Source organism: Gekko japonicus, unplaced genomic scaffold (assembly GCF_001447785.1).
Source record: "Gekko japonicus isolate JY-2015 unplaced genomic scaffold, Gekko_japonicus_V1.1 scaffold1896, whole genome shotgun sequence".
NCBI lineage: Eukaryota > Metazoa > Chordata > Lepidosauria > Squamata > Gekkonidae > Gekko > Gekko japonicus.
The window spans coordinates 99453-117771 of record NW_015174324.1 but is presented as its reverse complement, the minus strand read 5'-3'; the positions used below and the strand labels follow the sequence as shown (position 1 = coordinate 117771).

The 18319-nt window shown below is 40.8% G+C and overlaps 1 protein-coding gene across 1 annotated transcript in view; it reads left to right on the top strand.

The window, feature by feature from the left end:
- Positions 1-16503, top strand: part of PRIM2 (primase, DNA, polypeptide 2 (58kDa)) — a 110193-nt gene extending 93690 nt beyond the window's left edge. The window contains exons 12-13 of the mRNA XM_015424234.1: positions 8131-8199; positions 16004-16503. Of these exons, the coding sequence (XP_015279720.1) occupies positions 8131-8199; positions 16004-16237 (303 nt within the window). The 3' untranslated portion in view covers positions 16238-16503. The remainder of the gene's footprint in view (positions 1-8130; positions 8200-16003) is intronic.
- The last annotated feature ends 1816 nt before the right edge of the window (positions 16504-18319 follow it).

The window sequence follows — 18319 nt, the reverse complement described above, 5'->3', positions numbered from 1 at the left end:
AGGCAAATCAAGCTCTACAGTCACGTCATTGATCTTGCGCACCACTGTAAAGGGGCCCACATATCTCCAGCATAGCTTCCTACTAGGCTGTAGGCCCTTCAAGTTCTTTGTAGAAAGATATGCAGAGTCACCAGGCTGAAGGTCCGATTCAGAGGCTCTGCCCTTGTTGGCCTGGGCCTTATAGTTGGCTTTGGCTTTGTTCAGAGTTTTCTGCATGTCAGGCCAATGTCTTTGGAGTCCCTGCCACCAGGTGTGCAGGTTGCCCAGAGGCAGATCAGGTGCCCCTACCGTAGGAGGGGGGGGGCTCATAACCGTACAAAGCCTTGAAAGGAGACAACTCCGTTGATGAATGGACCAAGTTATTGTAACTGTATTCCGCAAATGGTAACAATTCAGCCCAGTCATCCTGTTGGAAGTTAGTAAAGCATCGAAGGAATTGTTCCAATATTTGATTGACATGTTCGGTTTGACCGTCAGTCTCTGGGTGATAAGCACTGCTGAGGCCGTGCTCAATGCCCAAAACTTACATGAGCTCTTTCCAGAACTTGGCAACAAGCTGGGCTCCTCTGTCTGATATTACCTTGATTGGCAGGGAATGTAGTTTCATGATGTGCTGCATGAACATTTTAGCAAGGGTTTTGGCGGTGGGTAGTGCGCTTGTTTGGAAAACAAATCTACCACCACCCAAATCACAGTTTTTCCCTTGCTCGGGGGTAAGTCAGTAATAAAATCCATTGAGACCACCTCCCATGGCTGATTGGGAGTCTCTAAAGGCCGGAGCAAACCCAGTGGCTTGCCTGGGTGCTGCTTGCCCATCAAACACGTTTGGCAAGAGCCCACATATAGAGAAATGTCCAATCTCATGCGGGGCCACCAGAACTGGCGTTGCAGCAGGTGGAGGGTTTTTAAGTAACCATAATGGCCCGTCAGTTTTGATTCATGCCCAAAATGCATAATCTCACCCCATAAAGTTGTGGGCACGAACAATCTGCCCCTCCCTGTACCAACAGCCATTGGTTCCTTGGAGGATCGCTGGATCAGCAGCAGTCTCTTATTTGTTCTCCTCCGAGAACGCCACTTTGAATTTGGCAGCCCAAGGTTCCTTCTGCCTCTCCACCTCCCCTTTCACCTGGCTCCTGGTGGTGACAGCCCCTCCCAACTGGGAGGGTGTGAACACAGAGTCCATTACTTCCTCCCTCTGGCTGGCGTGTTGAGGGAGGCGGGAGAGGGCGTCTGCTAGAGAGTTGGCTTTCCTCGGGAAGTGGTGGAGAGTGAAATGGAACTTAGAGAAAAACTCTGCCCACCGTAGCTGCTTGGCATTCAGGTTTCGGGGGGTGCGCAGTGCCTCCAGGTTTTTATGATCAGTCCATACTTCTAATGGCACCCGTGCCCCCTCCAACCAGTGCCTCCAAGTGGATAGGGCGAGCTTAATAGTAGCAGCTCCTTGTTCTTGTCCCACACTGCTCAGTTCCATTCAGTGGCACTGAATTTTTTAGAAACATACACTAAAGGGTGGAGGTGCCCATCTGACTCCTCCTGCAGGTTGCCCTCCCATAGCGATGTCCAAGGTGTCCACTTGTACTATAAACTTTTTGGTTTTGTCAGGATGCTTAGAATGGGCTCGCAAGTAAACAGCCTTTTGAGTTGGTCAAACGCTTCCTGACACTCAGCTGTCCATTCCAAGTGTGCCCCAGGCTTGGCACAGTCTTGCCCCTTCGCTTTAGTTTTCAACAAGTCTGTAAGGGGCAAGCTCACTTGTGCAAAGTTCAAGATGAAAACCCTATAGAAATTAGCAAATCCTAAGAAAGACTAGAGTTGGCACTGGGTTCAAGGAGCCTCCCATCCCAGCACATCAGCCACCTCTAGGGAAGATGTGGAAGCCCAGGAAATCAACCTCCGTCTGATTGAATTTACACTTCGACAGTTTAGCAAACAGTTTATGCTCATACAGAATCTCAAGGACCTCCTGGACTAACTTCATGTGGGAGTCCTTATCTTGTGAATATAAAAGGTATCGTCTACATAAATTAATGCCCCATTGATCAGGTGCTTGTGCAACACATCATTGATCAAGTTCATGAACACACCGGGTGCCCCTTGGAGGCCAAAAGGCATCACTAAGTATTCAAACTGCCCCAGCAGTGTCTACCCCCAGCGTCTTGATATAAAATAGTCTTTTAACATTCTCCCATACTTTCATTAAAGATTTCCTAATAGTATGCTGCTTAAAGTATTTGTGTCCTCCTGATTTTCCATAATGCGTGCCAGCCCAATAATAGGTCTTGTCCTTCTAAAATTAATAATCTGGTATTTTCTAATATAATTCATTATTTTAGCTACATCAGGGTTGCTGCTTTATAATATAAAAGCCAATCAGATAGCGCAAATCCAACTCTTTCTTTTGCATCTTGTAGGGCTTTCATTTTTATTCTTGGTTTCTTATTCTGCTATATAAATTTAGATATCATTTTCTCCAGATCTTTAAAGTATTATTGTTTTTTGAAGGATTGGGGTTGTTTGAAATAGAAATATCAGTCTTGGTAGAATATTCATTTTTATTGTGGCTATTTGACCCATCAAGGTTTTTTAGGCTTTTCCATTTTTCCAGGTCCTTTGGGATTTCCTGCATAAGTTCCATGTAGTTATCTTTCACCAAAGAGCTACATCTATTTGTTATGTTTATACCTAAATATTTCACTCTTGTGCTTCAAAACCTGATTTTTCCTGTAACTGCTGGGTTTGTCTTTCGTCATATTTTTTGTTAACATTTTTGTTTTAGTCAAGTTGATCTTCAGACCCACAACCTGACCATATTTCTGTAGTGTTATTGTCAGGATTCAGGTTACTCCCAGACGCCGTATGCCCGGTCGCCGTGGTCGGAGTCTTCTAAGTCCGGAAACAAACACCTCAGATCCGAGCACACCGGGTGTTACACCACACTCCAGCTAACGCCCGCAGCAGAATCGCCTCTCATCTCTCTCAGTCTCCACGTTCTGCTGCCATCCTCTCCGGTGTTATGGGTTTCCTTCTTTTATTTTGCAGTGCATTACAATCATTCCCCTCAAGCCCCATGTGCTTCCCATGTGCAATCCCTCCTCTCCTTCCCTGTTCCATGTGTTTCCTCTCATCCTCGTGTTCGGATCATAGTGTGTTTCTACCCTCTTAACCTTAACTCCTGCAACCGTGGGTGTAGAAGTATCTGTCTGATCGGTAACCTCTGCGGGGATACCCATATTGAACGCTAGGTTTCCTCTGTCTCTCCCTCGAGCCCGTCCTTTCCTGACCAGTTGGGGCTTCTGACCAGGGTCTCCCCGCTCCCCAAATGTGTTCCCTAAACCCTGTTCCTTGTTGTTTCGATTCAAAGAACTCGGCGCGGGTTGCGCCAGTCCCGCCGCAGCGGCCGCTTCAAAATAAGGTTGTGCTTCAAAATAAGTATTCAGTAACATTCAAGACTGTTCTAACATTATTTCTAAGTTGTCTTTTTGGAAGAAGTCCTGCTTGGTCTTGATGTGTCAATTTGTGTCAATACTTTTTTCAGTCTTGTAGCTAAAATTGAAGCATAGACTTTATAGTCCACATTTAATAGTGAGATTGGTCTATAGTTTTTAGTTTCTCATCTGAGTTTTGCTTGTCTATAAGTGTTATTAAGGTTTCATTCCAAGTTTCTAGTGTTTTACCTTCAGCTCTTATGGTCTGTATTACATATTTTAAAGGTAGTGCCACTTGATCTTCAAATACATGATAGAATTCTGCCGGTAATCCATCAGGGCCTGGTGTTTTCCTTCGTCTTCTTCTTCTTTTTTTTTTTGCTGCTGTAATTTCACACATGGTTACTTGGTCATTTAAGATTTTTCCTTTGCTCTTCAGTAAAAAATTTTTTTGTTATATTTCTGCAAAAAATCTTTAATCTCCTCTTTGGTATAACTTTCTATAAAATATCAATTATTTTTTAAAAATCTTTGGGTAAGTTTTTTTCTTCTCCTTCACTGTCCTTTAAAATCTTTATACTTCTCTTTTCTTTTTCTTTTCATAGTTTATATGCTAACCATCTGGTTGATTTATTAGCATTTTCAAAATAGTTTTGTTTTGCATAAGTAATCTTTTTAGCTATTTCTTCTGTCAATAGGCCGTTCATTTGATGTTTGATGTAGTAATAGCTTTACTTTCACTCTTAGATATTCAGCTGATGGGTCTTGTTTCAAATTTTCTTCCTGTTTCTTAATTTGCTCCTTGATTTGTGAGAACTTTTCTGTTTTCTGTTTTTTTGTGCACGCTGATTCTGATTATCCAACCTCTGGCATAGGCCTTAAATGCATCCCATACAGTTAGAATGGAAATCTCTGGATGGATGTTCTGCTCAAAAAATATTTGAAATTCTTTTTTTGTCTCTGTTTCAATTTTTTGAATATTTCAATAAAAATGTATTAAAAGTCCATCTCTTTTTCTTTGGTGTATCTTGCAATGCTTGTAAGGTCCATATAGTCTCTTCTCTCTCATTCTCCATGGAATTTCCTTTAAAATTTTGATTTCTGTTTCTTCTATTTGTAGAGGTGTTTCATTTGTTGGTTTCAGAATTTCATCTCTTATTGTTCTTTTGTGAAATCTAACATGCACTTCTCTTGGCAGTTTATTTCTCCTTGCATATGCAGAGTTCATTCTATATGCAACATCAGTTTCATTATAGAGTTCTCCTGTATTTTCTGCCTTCATGTATTCTGTCAATATTTGTGCTATTTCAAATTTCAGTTTCTCATCTTGTTTCTCAGGAATATTATGCAATTTTAAAATATATGCTGCTTTATCCAGCTCTAGTTTAATGAGAGCTTCTTCCATGGAATTTTGCTTTTTTCCTACTGTTTCTACTTTGAATTGCATCTTTCCAGATTTGTCTTCTTTTTGGGTAACAGTTTTAGCCAAGGAAGAAATTTCTTGAGAATGTTCTTTAAGCTGTTTTTGTACTTCTGTCATCTGGTGTGTCATTTGCTGTGAAAGTATATCTAGTTGAACTTGAATTGGATTGACAGCTGCTGTTACAGCCTTTTGTATAAGATTTTGCAGTTCCTTTGCTGAAATCTGTGCCAAACTGGCAGCTACCAATTTAGGATGGCCAGGAGATGGGCCAGTGAGAGGTTTACCTTTCTTATCAATTATGTTATTAACTGTATTGTTAAATATATTTTGAATTACTTTAAACCAACACCCTTTACAATGTACACTAGTCATAATATTCAGACCAGAGAATCGCTTAATATACACAAGCCCCCTCCCAGTCAATCCCTTTAAGTTTAAATTCCCTTACTGTATTATAAAGAAGGGGAAAAAATGAAACACCAATACTCTCAGTATAAACACAGAAAGGGTTATCAGCAGTTTACATTACTTTCAGGAACAGTTTGTACTTAGGTGGGAACAACATGTAAAACGGTAACAGTTCCCAATACACACATCCTCTCAGGAAGTGATATTTAGAAAATGAAAGTTAGTTCCAGTCAGTTTATAAGCTTCTCTTTTCTTCTTTCTTCAAAATGTATAAATACTTTATCTTTGATTTGTAATCCAAATGCAAAGTTACAAGAAATTGTAATCCAATTAAATATCTTTTTATAGATCCATAGTATAGTCAAATTATAATTCCAACTGGGGATTTAAAGAAGGGGGTGTGATCCAAATGTTCAGATATCCAAAATTGTAATCCACAGGGTCCCAAAACATCAAATCATGCTTGAGGAAAAAATTAGGTCTATCAAGAGGTTGTTAAATCCAGACATCAACCATTTCTCTTGGCCCTTAAAGGTATTTTATATGTATTAAAGTAGTACTTTTCCAAGCTGCTTCTGAAGTGGGGGGGGGGGATTCCTCCTCCTCTCTCTTTTCCACTTTCTTTTTGAAGGGCTAGAACAGAATAAAGAATCTCCTCTCAGTTCAAGGCTTTAGAAGTATGGTGTTAGGGTTTCTTTTAGAGTTTTGTATGAATTCAGCTGCATTCACCTCTGCATTCACAGCTACGCAGCTATGGAGTCCATAGATGCTCTCCCACAGGTTCAGGCTTCGGGGTGATCTTGGACTCGATCCACTTTCTGCTGCTCATGGAGAGTCCCAGATCAAGCCCCTTGCTTAGCCTCCTCTACAGGGAGGTCCATGCGGGCTCCAAAGGAGTTTAAACCCCCTCCAAATCCGGCGATCCAGACAGCTTCATGGGAGCTCTCCCGGGGCCGTCTGTCCTCGCCGCGACAAAAACCGGAAGCCAAATGCTTAAAAAAATTCTAAAGCAAATTGACAGATTCTTGTACTCCGTTGGTTAGCTGCCATGCTCTTCACATGCTGTTTAACAGAAAGTGACAGGAAAGGCAGACATTTAATCAGTGGCACTTGTAACAGCAAAAGAGACCCAGTAAATGCTTCCTTGGCAGCATTGTGGTTTGATATATTCAGCAAATATTATTTGTGCATCTGTCAGTAACTATAAGGCAGTCTTCAATAATGAGGACAACAGGGGTTTGTGCTGAGTTTATTGCTGCACTTGACACAGAAAAGTCAGCTTTTGGGAAAGGGTCTGGAAATTTGCATTTCTCAAGAATTTTCTCTCCACTGAGGTTATCTCTTAGCTCCAACCATTTTTTGTGTTTGATAAGCAGAGAATATACAATTTAATTATATAATGGTGGAGCAAAAATGACATACAACTTGAATTTTCAAATGGCATTGCATTTTGCTGATAAGAACGTTTATTCAGGACTGAAGAGATTACATGAGGTAGAATTGGAAAGCAGACTGCATTTACTAGAGATAGGAACATGCTAATAGTAGTTAAAACAGGAGGTCCCCTTTCTTGTTCTGAGGAGCACTGGTAGAAACAATTTATTTTGAATACAGCTTGTACAGAAAGTGGAAACAGGGCTATTTGCAACTCCCCTTATTTAATCTTAAGTGTTTTACATGGTAGCACAATTTGTACTTGCAAAACAAATATTGACATTATACTTGACTAGGTCATATTTCTGTTATTCAGGTCCTGGTTTTAAATTTGAAGCCACATATGAGATTTTATGCTGACTTACTGCTGTAAAGGCTAGCCCAGTCTCATCAGATATTGGAAGCTAAGCAGGGTCAGCCCTTGTTAGTATTGCATGGGAGACCACTAAGGAAACCCTAGGTCTCTACATAGAGGCAGGCAATGGCAAACTACCTCTGGATGTCTCTTACCTTAAGAACTCTATGCCTGTGACTTGAGAGCACTTTCTACCATTAACTGCTGTAAAAACAGAACAAAGTTTGAGTCCAGTGGGACCTTTAAGACCAACAAAGTTTTATTCAAAGTAGAACTTTCGTGTGCAAGCACACTTCGTCAGACACAATGAAATGAAATCTCCTCAAGCCCCATTTACAGGAAAGGGGGGGGCAGCTGTTACCCTAGCGTCGTTTTCACATCTCTTTGTTAACCCTTGTGTTTACGTGCTCATTTTCTGCCATTTATTTATCTTACTGGCCACCTGATCCAATTTCAGCCCTACTTATGCATCTTGGCTGTGACTGGCCGTTCCTAACGGCTGCCCCCCACCTTCTTTTCCCTGTAAGTGGGGCTTGTGGAGATTTCATTTCATTGTGTCTGATGAAGTATGTGTGCACACAAAAGCTCATACCTTGAATAAAACTTTGTTAGTCGTAAAGGTGCCACTGGACTCAAATTTTGTTCTGCTCCTCCAGACCCACCTGAATCTTGCTGTATAATCAGTGCTTCTAACTTTCTGCTTGTCTGTAAAGCAACAAGTAGTTTCTGTGTCAGGGTCTTTTTCTAAGCAGAGTGAAACTTGGTCAGGTTCATGAAACCTACTAGTGCAGGGGGAGTCTGCTGAATCCTCTTTCCAGTTGCAGCCACTTACACTATATTCAGTCCTTGGGAGTATCTTTTGGGAACATAAGATCTGTCATACAGAGGAGAAGAGGAAGAGCCAGAGGACCAGAGCTCCATTTGCAGCTGTTTTGATCTAACTTATTTTATCCTAGCACTTTTAGGAACCTTATGGAATATAAAGTCTTGTACCTGTCAGTTGTGACACAACTTGAAAAGGTTATGGAATATTTTAGTTGTTATAAATATTCTTAACTGATTCTTCCCTTTCTGTTTTCTAGATTTTGGACCTGGTGAAGGGTATGCATTACCAGTTGGCCTGTCAGAAATACTTTGAACTGACACACAACGTGAGTGCATGTTTTCATTTTCTTTTAATATACCTTTTTATCAGTCTCTGTCTCCAGAATAACTGTAGCAATGCTAAGTAAAACTTCAGGGACTGTATACATCGAATAAGGACTGTGATTTGTTATTGATTACACTGAATAAGTATGAGCTGAACAGCAACAGAGAGAGAAAATGATTGTAAAGAGGGGAGAGCTGAGTGTGGCATGAAGGAGCTAGTATATCTGACTGCTTACACAGTCAAGAGGATTTTTGAGAATATCAGCTCCCTGAACTCAAAGATAGATAAATTGAAAAAAAAAAGATAGATAAATTGCTCCAACAACTTTTGAACAATTACTGTCGCCCAAATGAGTGTATCAACTGCAATAATAATGATGATGATGATGATGATGATGATGATGATGATGATGATGATGATGATGGCACCTATAGGAGCAATACGTCTTTGAAGAGCCCCAAGCTAGCTGCTTCATATGGACAGACTTCTAGCTCTTATAAAGGCTCAGCATACCAATTCAAGTTACAGTCCAGCAAAGTATGCCTAGCTATAAGCAGCTATAGGGGACAAAACCCTGTTTGTAAATTCAAATATTAGGTGATACAACATCTAAACTCCCTCTTAAAGATGAAAGCTCCCTTTAGAGACCTGATTCAGGTAGAGCCACTCCAGAGCTCGAACCAAACACAAAGAATCATGCTGTCATTTGGGAGCTCTAGGATTCCTTCTATTCTACCCTGTTGGAAGGATGATCTAATAATTAAAGGAATTCAGCCAATCCGAGTTTTTAAAAATTTAGTGTGTTCCACATTGCTGGGAAATCAAAACAAAGACACTACCTTTTTAAAGGCAAAAGACAGACCTTTGGAAGATGGATTAGCTGGTGTGCCATGTTTAGAGCCAGTGAGGAGGACTAACTTGGTTCATCGATCTAGGAAGGACTCAGGAAATTCCTTTCTTGAAACTTTAGTAGAAGAGAACCTTCTGTCCTCTTTTGTGGACTTACCCAACCTTGAACAGGAAGAGATCACTTCTAGATTAGAGTAAACTTTTATGTGCTAGCAGGAATTGCCAGCATCAAGTAAACATTGACTCTCCAAAGAAAAGAGACTCTAAAGACCATCACTGGCAACAAACTTCCTCTCCATCTTCTACTTTAACCACGATTAGTGGGAGAAGCAAGGAGATAAACTAAAAATTCTCCGGTGGTCCAGGAGTGGGGCAGTCCTTGACTCCTTACTCCTGGGAAAGCACCTCCCCCTTCCGTAGGCAGGGCCGGAAAACTTTGATCCCAGAGGGGAGGGGCTTATCCTCTGATCCCCAGTCATACTGAAAGCCACCTCCGAGCTGCAGGAAATTCAAACTTCTTTTATATTCCAACCAGGTAAAATTCAATAAAGTCTGCAACATAGTCTGCAATAAAGTCTGCAATAAATCCAATACAGTATGCAACACAGCTCTCGTGTTTAAATCAAGACAATATTATAATCTGAAATAATTTATAGAGCATCATGGTCTCCCTGGTACTTATAGGATGGCACCCCCCCCCAAGTATTTTACTCAGCTAGCTTCAACTGGTAAATTGGATTACTTTCTCAGTACTTACTTTGTGTCACCCTCCAGCTATCCCATGTTTTCTCTTCTTCCCCTTCCACCCCACTTTGGAGGACCCAGTTTATGGACTGAAACTTGTCTTAAAGTAATATGCTGTTTGTGGATGAAATAACTTCACTCAGCAATCAACCTTACCTTACCTTTTAGCCTCAGATCCTTACCCTGCCTGGTCCTCACAAATTCTTAATAAGTTAAATCAGATTGGCCTATTCCCAGAAGATCTCTTCTATGGAAGCCTTTACAAGCTGTCAGGCAGAGGCTTCGTGATATTGAATCACAAAATGAAGAAGCTTTACAACCCAAGAACTACAGAAATATAAAATCTTGGCCTAATTTTACTGTTGCCCCTTATTTAGTTAACATTACCTATTAACCCTATAGAAGGGCCTTTTCCAGAGCCTGTTTTGAGGCACTCCCTTCTGCTGTACTGCAAGGTAAATTCACTCGAGTTTCAATGCATGAACGTATATGCCCATGCATGGCTAATATGGTGGAAACAATTACGCATGTCCTCCTGTTCTGCAGATTCTATCAGGAGGAATGAGATCATCTTATACTACCCCTTCTGTCTAGATTTAGCCCTCTGCAGTCTTATCTTGACTTTAGGCCAGAAGTCCTTCGTAAATTCCTCTTAGAAGACGTTCAGAGCTCAGTGACTTATGCTGTGGCAAAATTTTGTTGCTTAGCTACTAGAAAATGTAAACTTATTTTAGCTGAATTGTATGATTCTCCTTTTAACATTATTTTATGTTACTAATTTTATTAACTTTCTCTTGTTTATCTTTTTATACTATTCCCATGTTATTACTGTTTTTAATAACTCAAATTCTATTAAATTTTCCAGGCAGATCTGATGAATTTAATATCTCCCTCCCCTCTTTCATATTGTTCTAACAAAATCACCTCTAAGGTGGCCAAATTTTGCCCCTCAACAAGATCAACAAGGAAGCAGCTGGTCAAGTCTTCTTATTAATTGTCTCTACTATTGAAATCAGCCTGCCTTGCTGCCTGGAAATTTTATTGTTTGCAAATGTGCTGATAACTATGAGTGTCAATCATGACTGATCTATGATAGAAAGAAAGAAAGAAAGAAAGAAAGAAAGAAAGAAAGAAAGAAAGAAAGAAAGAAAGAATCAATCGACCCTCCAAAATTTTAAATATAGGCAACCCAGACAAATTCATTTTGGGAGCTAGACCAGTTTTTAGATGTGTTCTAAAAGCCTGGGTGTACATGTGCATATACACATATGTACACTGCTCATCCTCCTTCACAATGATAGCACAGAGAAAGCTGATCTTATCATGGCGACCTTCTCAAGCTGTAATTCTTCAATTTCAATAATGGCATATTATTTAAAAAAAATGTATGTTTTATGCCTGAATAACTGTAACTGTATACCACCATGAATGATTTGGTTAGGCAGTATTTATGATAAATTTATTTATTTATGTATTTATTTTATTCAATTTTTATCCCATCCTCCCTTCCACAGGCAGGCTCAGGGCAGCTTACAATAAGGGTTAAAAACACATTAAAACACAAACATGACAAGCATAGCTCAACAATAAAATAGAATAAAATGAAAATAAAGTGCTGGTGACAATAATAACCCGGTGGCCATGATAGATGTTCCCAAAAAATGGCCCCTGTCGGCGTTCGGCATAGTTAGTTCGTATTCTCCAGTTCAGTTGATTTTATTGATGTTACTAATATAATTGATGTTATTAGTGGCAGCTCCTAGTCGAAGGCCTGGTGGAAGAGCTCCGTTTTACAGGCCCTGCGGAACACAATAAAATAGATGTGCTGAAGTATTCAGTAAGCAGTTGAGACCATTAGGTTGCAGGCCATGTAATTAGAGTGGTTGCCATTAAAAAGTGCAGCATTGAGTTTCCCTTGTCAAAAGAAAATTGTGACTTTAATGTAGTTGTGCAAAAGCCCATGTTTTGGTACTATAGTTGGTTGTTTCAGATGTTTTTCCTTTATTGAAGAATACACATCTTGATTATAGAGGAGCAGTTTGGGTTGGATTTTCAATTTCTTCATGATCAAACCTCAGTTAAGAGCAAGTTTTAGAAAGAGCAAATGGCACTGTAGTATATCTTTAAAAAGATCCATATGGCTTTTTTCTTTTCTTTTTTGGTAAAAACTAGCTTGCCTCATTATCACTTGTCATTTTGGAACTTCTTGATTAAACTTCTAAGATCACATAGGTTCAATGTTATTACTTCAACTTCTTTTTAAAACCTACACAGTACAGCTCAAAGTCAGTACCAGGCTTTGTAAAGTATGTAGTATTCAAAATGCACTGAAGAAAGCTTTGAGGTATAGCACTTAAAATACAAAGGAGATGAAATGAAGAGACCTGTTTTTTAAATCCAGTGGCCTTTGCCCTGTGTTAGGCAAGATTACAAGCTTAGCTGGTCTTACAAGGCACATGGGCTTTTTAGTTTTTCTTGCATGTTAAGTAATAAAGTTTTACTAGTAACTGATCTAGTTGCCAAGATAATATGATTTCCCCTTCAAAATTTACAAAACTAGCAGTGTTTTTTAAAAAATGTTGATCAGAGGAAATACTGAGGAAACTTTTTTTTTAAAAAAAAATCCTGCTGCTCTTTTTAATATGTTGTCTTACCAGCTTAGTGTTTACCATCATTAACAATTTATTTTAAACTTTATTCTGTACAGAAGCAGTAATGAATCCTTAATCTAAAATAACTGGGGCTGGGTTCCATATAGTTGAATGGTTGCATGACCTGATTATAAAAACAAATTGTAAACTTTGGCCTAGGTGCAGTGGACAAGTGTTTGTTAGTGGTAAGTTCTGGAGATTCTAATGGCCTCCTACTGGCTTTCTAAGAGAGAAAGCCTCAGTTTTGATCGATAAAGTCACCAGTGGTGTTTCTCTTCCTATGCATAAATGTTTAAATTTGCAGTCTGTTTCAAGACAGCGGAGTGGGAAGGGGGAAAAGTAACCAAGTACTGTAAAAAAACCAACAACCTTAAGTTAAACTCCAAAGGCGCCATGTGTTCATGTGTAAGGGGTAAGGAGCTGCAGTGGCTCAAGTGGTTAAGTTGCTGAACTGCAGGCTGGAAGGTCTGTAGTTCAGCAGTTCGAGACCCGAGTGCCACATGACGAAGTGAGCTCCCGTCTCTGGTTCCAGCTCCTGCCAACCTAGCAGTTCGAAAGCAAGAAATTGCGGAGGCGGGGCGATGGAGTAGCAAGGTGGTTGAGTGCCCAAGTGCTCTGGGTCTCGCCAGCTTTTGGAGTCTTTTTAGGGGACCTTTTTGACATTTCTGGACTCCTCCAGATTTGACAAGGGTCTACCAGATCCTCGGGAGTAGGAACTGGAAGCAGAAGACTTAAACTGAGCTCCCTGTCTGTGGCAACAGTGGGCAAAGCTTGCAGTTCGTCTTGAAGCCGAAGCTCCAAAGGACCAGCCGGGGAGTTCACGGCTGGAAAGCTACTTCAAACCCCAAATCAGAGCCTCTGTACCTCACCACAAATCATCCTGGCGAAGACCCTGTGAGTAACCTTTCTTCTATCTATAATCGTCAAGCTCTGAAAAGGATAATTGCCCCTATAAATCTCTCCCAGAGACAAAGGGAGGGGGGAGACTCCCGTGGGTGGCGAGCCAAAGTGCTGGGAATGTTATTGTATCAAACTCAAAGCGGCACAATAACACTTTGAAATCTTCTATCTGCTACCTGGGAATATCGTTACAGAGATTTACTTCACGCTTAAAGAATTTAAAGAATTTATGTTGGAATTATGGAGAGGGAAACAGGCTCTCGTGGAGCTAAAATGGCGGCGGGCTGTAGTTTCTTTGCCTGCGTAGTTACACAGTGAATGTTGTTTTACTGTGTCTGCTGACATGCGAAATGGCTTTCTCGGCAGCATCTGAGGAGAGAGATTGCTTGATGGATGGAAATATACTGATGTTCTCAGATGATTACTGGGATTGCTTAAAAATCCATTTGACAGAAAAAATTACAACTGCTTTCCTGGAAGCCTTGGGAGAGTTTTGGGAGGGCTTCGGAGAGATTACAGAGGCACAAAATCAGATGATGCCAGACACTATATAACAGTGGTGGCGAACCTATGGCACGGGTGCCAGAGGTGGCACTCAGAGCCCTCTCTGTGGGCACGCGTGCCATCGCCCCAACCAGGCCCAGACCATCTCTGCCAAATAATTTGAAGTAAATGAAAGCATTTGGGATTGCTTTCCTTACTTTGTTTGCATCATGTATGAGTTGTTTTTTTCCTAAACTAAAACCTCAGTATTCAGGTTAAATTGCCCTGTTGGCACTTTGCGATAAATAAGTGGGTTTTGGGTCGCAGTTTGGGCACTCGGTCTCTAAAAGGTTCGCCATCACTGCTATACGAGATGGAAAACGACCGGATCTGCTTCAACACTCGATATCTACAAAGAGAGATTTACCCAGCTACTGCTTTGATGGACTGGTTGGAAATAATGTAGCCGATGCAGGGTTCAAGATACAAGGCTGCTTGTTTTCGTACATTGGCAGGCCAGAAGTGGATGGAACATTTAAAAATCAAAGGAACAAAAGAACAACGATTTTGATGAGATCTTCAAAGAAAGCAAGAGAAGAACTTTATAAATAAGTGGAAGTAGCACTCTTTGACAGTCTGCATGGTTTTAATGGGCTGAAGGGATAATGATGTACTAAAACTGGAACTTAAGTTGTTGAGAACTGTTTATCTACTGTGTGTTTCTACACCTGATTTACATTGTTATTTGACACCCAATTGATTTATGAATATAACCTGAAGCAAAGCACCTCAAACTTTTGCATTGTCTTGACTGACTAATGAAAGCTATAAAACATGGACTTTTAATGTGAAACAATTTACTCTCTGTACATGTAATGTCCTAATCGAAAGAGGATGAAAAGATATGGGCAGTCTGATTTTTTAGAGAGGAATTGCAGAGAAAATATAATTAATGGGTTACTTATTTAGAGAATGTGTATGGTGTTAACTATTTTGAGAGAGAAAACCAGATGTTACAGGACAAGGTGAAAGCTATATGGCTTTGTCAGTGTGAGAGCTGGATTGTAGGGAGAATATAACATATTATGTTTAGGCCTGCTAGTTAATGGGATTCTGAAAACTAACAGTGTTAAAAATGGGAAAGAATATTTAAAGGGACTAGATTGTTAATTCAGAAGAAATATATGCCTTCTATAGCATAGTTAAACTGCTAAGTTATGCCTGTTTCTTTTCTGCTGTTTTTATATTGATATAAAATAGAATAATAATACTATAGTATTGATAAAATGAAATATAGTAGATAGAATATTGATGAATTAGTTTTATAAAGGGAATAGATACTTGGTTTAATAATGTATGTTATTGAATACAAATTAAAACAAGGGAAGGAATGGGAATCTGTATGCAAACATGATGGTGTGAATGAGTAACGGCGTTCCGTGCACCTTGGCGTTTAGTCATGCCAGCCACATGACTACAGAAACGTCTTCAGACAGTGCTGGCTCTTCAGCTTGGAAACGAAGATGAGCACCACAACCCTAGAGTCGGATTCGACTGGCTTTCGAGCAAGGGAAACCTTTACCTTTACCTAAAGGGTTTGAGCAAACAATCAGGAATGTCTGTTCAGGGTTGCTGCTACTAGTGAAGAAGCAAGGTGTTTTTTTAAAAAAATGGAATAATTGTTTGCAGTTCACAACAGCAAAATTCTTTTCTTGGGTCATGACCTCTGTGGGCTAGATTTGAAGGGTACTTTTTGCTTGCACAATAGAGGATGCCCACCATTTTTATTGCAGGGCCCCCCCCCCCATCATATCAAAGGCTATATCCAAGGCTACCCTGACTCCCAAGATGGCTTTGGAGTTGTGCAGGACTGGAGCAAACAAAGGTGGTGGGGGGGAATATGTGTTTTGAATCCAGGCCGAATTATTTGCCACTTTTGAAAACTGTTTGTAATCATTACATTGTGACAGGGGACCACTAGTATTGAGACTTTGTTTTTACTCTTAGAGGTTTTAATTAAATAAGCTTGCAAGGATCTGCAGTAGTGTTCAGTTAAATTACCCTCTGAAAGGTGACTGTCAAAAATTAAAATGAAAATGTAGTATGTATTTCAACTGCAGAGGTTGTAAAATATAGTAATGGTGACAAGCTCTACTTGTTTTTCTTTTCCTTGCATAGGTCACTGATATTGGGTTTTCTTTGAACCATCCAAATCAGTATTTTATAGAGAGTCAACAGCTACTCAGTGGCATCAAGGAAAACAAGAAAGAACAAAAGCAACTGGAAAACTCTCAGCCAAAGCACAGCAACCAGAAAAGTCTGAACACAGCTACTGCCACCACCTCCACCTCTTTAAATCCCATTGAAAAAATGGAGCTGGAGGGACTGGATGACTGCTTTACTGAAGATTAAGGAGCATATTTCTCTCATTTGCAACATATCTCTTCTGGCGTTTCCTGTCCTTTGAAGTTGCCCTGTTGTGAGAACGGGGAACAGTGTGGGGGTTTGTTGCATTAAAGGGAAATCTGTTAAATATAATAGAGAAGCGCTTTGTGATTGCACCCAGCCAAGTAACAGTTGCTTCACTTCTGAAGAGTAGGCACCCTTTATGGCATGGGAACTGCAAAGTCACTTGTAAGGTTGGTTTCTGTGGCAGTATGTCACATTTTTAGTTTTGGGCAAACATTAGTTGCTAGCCTTCCTATCCTGCGCTTATTGTGTTTGTGTTTTTAAAAAATAAATCATATCCTGAAATGTAAAGAGAGTACCTGCTAGATCTGTTCATAATAGTTAATGTTGCAAGTACGGGGAAGTTTCTTGCTATGATTCTAATTTTGAAGGTAAATTTTTGAAAGATGGATTTTTTTTGCTTTGATTTAAGTTCTGAAGGTAGTTGTTTGAAACAAGCTATAATATCATAAAACAGGGTGCCAGACTAGGACGTGAGAGATCCAGGTTCAAATCCCCACTCTACCATGGAAGGGTTTTTGACAAGCTCAAGGAACTGTTCACCTCCAAGCCAATTTTACACCTCTCAGATGAGAACAACAACAACAAAATCATAATTCAAGTCGATGCCTCGGATGTTTCCATGGGGGGGGCAATACTGCAAGGGGGGAAGATGGGAACTTACACCCCTTAGCCTATGTTTCCAAGGAATTCAGCGCTACTGAACGGAACTGGGCGGTGTGGGACAAGGAGGCTGCGGCTATTAAGTTGGCCCTAACTATGTGATGGCATTGGCTGGGGGGGGGCATGGGTGCCATTCGAGTTGTGGACTGATCATAAAAACCTAGAAGCCCTGTGCACTACCTGGAACCTAAATGCTAAGCAGCTCAGGTGGGCGGAGTTTTTCTCAAAGTTTCGCTTCACCCTCCAGCACTTCCTCGGAAAGGCCAATTCCCTGGCTGACACCTTTTCACGCCTCCCCCAACATGCCAGCCAGAGGGAGGAGGTGGTGGATTTCATGTTCACACCCTTCCAGCTGGGAGGTGCTGTAATGATGCATAGCCAAGTGAAGGCAGAGACTAATGGTGGTGGGGGGGAAGAGCCATGGATTACAAAATTTAAAGCGGCTTTCATGGATGCAGGCAGGGAGGAAATTTTCAAAAACTCCTCCATTCAATTGGGAACCAACGGGTGCTGGTATCAGAGGGGCAGACTGTTTGTGCCGAAGACCCTCCATGGGGAGGTTCTACACTTTGGGCATGAGTCCAGGCTAGCCAGACATTTCAGGTATTTAAAAACCCTTCATCTGCTTCAAAGGCAGTTCTGGTGGTCCCACATGTGATCTGACATCTCTCAATATGTGGAGTTGTGTCAAACATGCCTGATGAGTAAATGGCGACTGGGCAAGCCACCTGGAACACTTTGGCCTCTAGAGACTCCTAACTGACCCTGGGAAGTGATTTCTATGACTTTATATCAGACCTGTCCCCTAGCAAAGGTAAAACGGTGATCTGGGTGGTAGTAGACTTGTTTTCTAAGCAGGTGCATTTCATCCCCTTCAAGCAGCTACCCATGGCCAAGGCTCTGACCAAGCTGTTTATGCATCACATTGTAAGGTTACATTCTGTGCCAGCAAAAATAATATCCGACAGAGGAATTCAATTTGTTGCCAAGTTCTGGAAGGAACTCCTACAAGTATTAGGCATTGAGAGGGGCCTCAGCAGCGCTCACCTCCTCGAGACTGATGGCCAAACCAAACGGGTCAATCAAGTGGTAGAACAGTTCCTTAAGTCCTATAGATTTCTCAACCATGACCAGAAGGCATTGTAACTTGTCCAAAGGGACCCTAGAGCACTGTTGAACGGTGTCTATCTCAATACCTAAATAAATCAAAACTGGTGTTGGGCCTTCAGTCTTCTCCTCTGCAAGGGGAACTCCCAGTTCTGCCACCATTTCTATGAAACTAGACAGTAAAAATTCACACTGCCACGTCCTCCCACGTCCCACAAACAAAAAATCGTCGAAATAGCCGTAGAGCTCAACCCG